Source organism: Acomys minous, assembly GCF_964271855.1.
Source record: "Acomys minous genome assembly, chromosome: 8".
Lineage (NCBI taxonomy): Eukaryota > Metazoa > Chordata > Mammalia > Rodentia > Muridae > Acomys > Acomys minous.
In genome coordinates this window covers 80,298,264-80,303,208 of record NC_140489.1, presented here as the reverse complement: position 1 = coordinate 80,303,208, position 4,945 = coordinate 80,298,264, and the positions used below count along the sequence as shown (strand labels likewise).

Sequence of the window (4,945 nt, the reverse complement as noted above, 5' to 3'; positions counted from 1 at the left end):
CTAGACAGACCCACCCAATGGTTGACTGGCCTTCCAAGGCCATCACCATCACCCACCACAGCCACCATGTTCCAGGAACTGGCCTCCCCACCCAAACCCCTCACCAACCTCCTGGCAGTCCCTGCCCTTATTTCTGAGAGCACCCAATGGGTGGAGCCAGGGCCGCGGTGGGCGGGGACTAAGGCGGACCCATTTAAAGAAAGGCAGAGGGCGAAAGGAGGCAAGAGAAGAAAGAGAAGCCAGGGGAGGGGCGCACCACCGTCCAATGACAAAGCCCCGGGGTGGGCGCCCGCCGCCGCCGCCATCTTGAGCCGGGCGGCAGGACATCCAGCGCGTCCTCCGCCCGGTGGGGGAGGGGCGTCAAGGCGAGAAAAGTAGCGAGCCGCGCCGGGGCGGAAGGCGTCTGCAGAAGGCAGCGCCGCGGAGCCGGGCGCGGGCGGGGACGGCGGGCGGCCCCCGAGCGGCCTCCGATGCGACGCGGCGTGAAGAGGCGGCGGCGCCGGCCCCGGGCCGCCTGGGGCGGCGGCGGCGGCGGCGGCGGAGGCTACGGAGTGGAAGGAGGGGCCGGGCTGGAGGCGCTGGAGGAGAAGGTAGTGTACTCGCGGTCGCAACTGTCGCTGGCCGGCAGCACCGAGGCGCTGGGCGACGCCTTCAAGCTCTTCATGCCCAGCAGCACGGAGTTCATGAGCTCGGAAGCAGAGCTCTGGAGCTTCCTCTGCAGCCTCAAGCACCAGTTCTCCCCGCACATCCTGCGCAGCAAGGACGTCTATGGCTACTCCTCGTGCCGGGCACTGGTGCCGGACCCCCCGGCGCCCGCCAGCCGCCCCGCGCGTCGGCAGCGCCCGCGCGCAACGCCCAGGAGGAGGCGCCGTGGAGCTCGGGCCGCCGTGGGCACCCGCGGACCTCGCCCCGCCGCCGCTGAGCCCGGGCCGCCGACGTCCTGCTTTGGGGGCCGCACCCTGGAGGAGATCTGGAGGGCGGCCACCCCGACGCTGACCAGCTTCCCGACCATCCGCGTCGGCGACGACGTGTGGGACGAGCGCAGCCTGGCGGTGGCGCGGCGCAGGGCCCGCCAAGTACTGCGAGTGGACCTGGACCCGGTGGTGAAGCTGCGCCGCTTCCCGGTACCCCGGGCGTGACGCGCGCTGCGGCGCCTCCTACTGGCCACCTCCCGAGGAAAACTTCAGCGCTCTGGAAGGGACTAATGTCAGTCGAATGTTTACAGAACCGGCCCCCCCCCCGCCCCCCTTGGTGCACTTTATGCGCGAACTAGGTCCCCGGATGCCCTGCGGCGCCGCGGTACCGGGATCGGGACAAGGTGCGGTCCCGCGCCCGCGGCCAGACCCGGTCTACAGCAGAAAACTCTCTTTGCTTCCCAGCCCGGATGCGGACGTCTCCAGCACTGGAGGGACACGTGCATTTTCTGCCTCTCGGACTCTACCTCACCGGTCTGGAAGTCCTCCGAAGACTTTTAAAATTGTTTGTTTGTTTGTTTGTTTGTTTGTTTTTCTCCAAAGGAATTTGTTTTCGTGCTTGTGTAATAAAGCCAGAAACTTACTTGTTCCTTATCTGCCCTTCCCCCCTTCTGTTTTCTTTTTGACTTGTCAGCCCCACTTTCTGGACAGAAGAGCGCCTATGTTTTCTGGTGTAGTGCTGGTGTACGCTCAGGGTATTCTGAAGCCCACTCGTTTCCTAATTTTTACTGGATTCCAAAGCTTTGATCGAGGTTGTCTTTTAAGAGTTTCAAGCGAATGACTGTTAATGTAAGGATTTATATGGCTTTGAATTTCACGAGCTCAGTGATTACCAAGAGATGCAAAGTACAACTGTTAAAAAAAAAATAAGGTGTTTATATATAAAGTTTTATATTGAAATTTAATATTTATATTTACTGAGCTCCTAAAGAAAATGGTAGACTATTCCTTAAAAGTTTTGTTTAATAAAAGTTGACTTTATTCTTTTTGAATGTTTTGGAACCACATGGCTTGTGATAAAAAGTGAATAAATTTTGAAGAATATGTTGGCTGCAAGAATGACTGGAATCCAGTTGGAGGTGATTTGGCCTCACGTCCTGATCTAACATAAAATCCAGGGCTGTTTATGGGAAGAGAATTAAGATGGAAGTTGCTTAGGAGAGATCAATTCGTGTGGACATCGTGAATAAACAGATAACACAGAATACCCTTTAGAATTCCCAGAACTGTGAATGATCTCTAGGGAGGAGCAGGGGCATTTCTTGGTACCATATAACTGGTTGAAGTTGTTTGGTAGAAAAATAGGTCATCTTATTTCTTTCTTGTTGGACAACAAGAAATGCCTAAGTTGATACTCATTGTATATTTATCAGAACCATGACAATTGGTTGAATTTCTGTCCTATGAGTTTTCTTTTTTTTTCTTCTTCCCATTCATAACTGTGTTTGCAATCTTTGATAGCTGAAGGCCACAGGAATCAAGCAATCGAGCCACACTGTACTGACCCTTGACACTTTCATAATAGTGTCTATACCATATGGCCCAGAGTGGAGTTCTTGATTATCCAAGTGCCTTTGGTCATTGGTGGCAGCAAGACTTGGTGGTTTTTTAGCCAATGGTGCCACAGCCAGCTTTTTCTGCAATACCTAAAGGGTCAAATCGTGTTTTTCTACCACTGTTATTTCATATTTAGTTGTTCTGCCATCTGACATTTGTGCCGGGCTGCAACTGGTTAAGCCCTCAACGCTAAAGCTTATCTCTGCTTGGCAGTTTCTTAGAATAATGAGAGTTTCAGTTTTGACTCTTGTTTTCCTAGAATTCCATGGCATAGCTTTCTGAATTAAGTATTTTAATTTTAATAATTCATGAAAGGAGTGTTGTGACTTTAATTTTAGTGCTTTTGCTTTGTAAAAAATAATATATATGTATACATATATGACTTTATGCCAGTTTCCCACAAGCCTCAATCTTTTATTCACTACGTGATGATAATACATTGTTACACTGTTACTTGAGTATATAAAAAGTGGGTAATTATGAGAAGGAGAGTTGTTCCTGGGAAGCTGAGACAGTCTTGTTTATTAGCTTCCATTGCCAAATGTATTTCAGATACATGGGATTTTCTTCCCCCCTAAAATTATATTGTTAACTTTTATAGCTAACCAGCACCTGATGAAAATGCATTTGTACCACTTCACTTGTATATAGTTTTATAACAATTGAGAAACAAATCCAATGGCCATATTAGAATGTAATTTCAACATGAAATTTATCTAGATACTTCCCAGAGGATTCTGAAACTGTAGACATGGCTGAGGGGATAATTGTTCTCAGCACACAGTGGACATGTGACCTGTGACACCGTGGGTTTATCTTTACTGAGATTTTTGACAATTTATTTCTCTTATGCCTTGGTACTTCAGCGCAATTGACCTTATGCCTAAATGCTTCTTTGGCTTATTGATCCGACTGACTAAAGCTTAGATTTATCTGCCCATTCTGCGTTTGATATGGTTCAAAAATACAACCTTTATTTTTGCCAAGTTTTTGCAGCAAAACCTGTGTTGCAACTTTAAAAAAGGAAGACGCATCTAATGTAGCTGATGAGTTTATTATGAGAAAGTGGAATTTTTCCTGGGTACCTTTGGACAGGATGTGGAAAGAAACTTGGCATTGTGGCCTTTAAGGTGAAACATCTGGGTTTCGTCCTACAAAGATAATCTAGCTTGGTTTGTGGGTAGTTTTAAAAGGCTTCCCGTTTCTTCTCTGGCCCTCTCTGATCTCTCATGGCACAAGTAGAGAGAGAGGTCAGCTGGGAGGGAAGGCATCTCCTCGATAAACTTTTACTCAGTTTTTGACTTTTGAGTTCCTATTTGTGGTGACCTGCACCTCAAGGTAACCTTGTTAGACCCCCCTGCCCCCCCACCCCACCCCCGTGCCATTTACACCCTTCCCCCCATCACCCAGCAACTTACTTTTACTTTGTCAGGCCAGTAGCCTGGCGGTCGCTGAGGGCAAGCTTCCTTTTTTGATAGTGCAGAGTGTTGCTGTTGTGGTGCCTATTTATTTTGTCTGTCCTGGTATTCTGTGGACAAGCGTAACTTAAGCTGGTAGCTCATACCTATTGATTTGCCATGTGTACATATACTATTTTTCAAAAAACTTTATAAAAAAAACCTTTAAAATATTTGAATAAAAAAACCAAATTTGAACTTAAAGGTTTTTGTTGTTTTAAGGGTTGCTATGGCAGTCTTTAAATCGGTGATTTTTTAATGAACATACATACATAACATTTCCTTATTGGTGTGTTCAGATATTTTTTGATAAACTGTTTTGTCTTAAGTGCATTAGAAAGCAATGGTTTGTAATGAACTGAAGTGTTTCCCTGGACAGTTTAATGTGCATAATAATGAGATTTACAATTTGGTTGTGTGTTGCTTTTTAACTTATTAAGTGTCAATAAATTTTAGAGCATATAGTGTCTGGCTTTCCTAATGATACTGAAAGTTTTCTACATGAGACTTTATGTATGCGTGTGAGTCAGAAAACATCTTAAATTCTTAAAAATTCGATAAATCTTGACGTTTTCTGCACTTGAGCTGGAAATCTCAAGGTTTGTGTTGTGTTTGGTCTTAGGACCTGTCAGTTCTTAATTTAGCCTCTAGACTGATGCTTCAAACCAAAGCCACAACCCAGTTTGCCTGTAATAACCTTTAAAAGATGCATTCAAATTCAGGCTTCTGAGTCCTGGCCTCTGAAAACCAGTGGGGTGATGATAGAAGGGCTAAGTTCTGTTCCTTCATAGTATGAGAGTGCCCATGATCGGCAGCCATGCAGACTGCAGAACAAAGACAGGGGCAGTTTTTACTGCAGTCTATAGGACTGGAGTGCAGTATCCGCAGCCCTCAGCAAGGGCAGATGCATATGCTGTGTGGACTGTATTACCTCATAACCCACAGCCTATCAGTATG

General features: G+C 47.4%; 1 protein-coding gene across 1 annotated transcript; it reads left to right on the top strand.

Moving 5' to 3' along the window:
• The first annotated feature begins 318 nt into the window (after positions 1-318).
• CCDC71L (coiled-coil domain containing 71 like) lies at positions 319-4,450 on the top strand. The gene has a single exon (XM_084791378.1). The coding sequence runs from the start codon at positions 471-473 to the stop codon at positions 1,137-1,139; it is 669 nt and encodes a 222-aa protein (XP_084647504.1). The 5' UTR covers positions 319-470; the 3' UTR covers positions 1,140-4,450.
• Positions 4,451-4,945: the final 495 nt, after the last annotated feature.

What these genes read in the sequence shown, in the direction of transcription:
- CCDC71L (XM_084791378.1), top strand. Translation starts at nt 471, where the DNA reads ATGCGACGCGGCGTGAAGAGGCGGCGGCGCCGGCCCCGGGCCGCCTGG.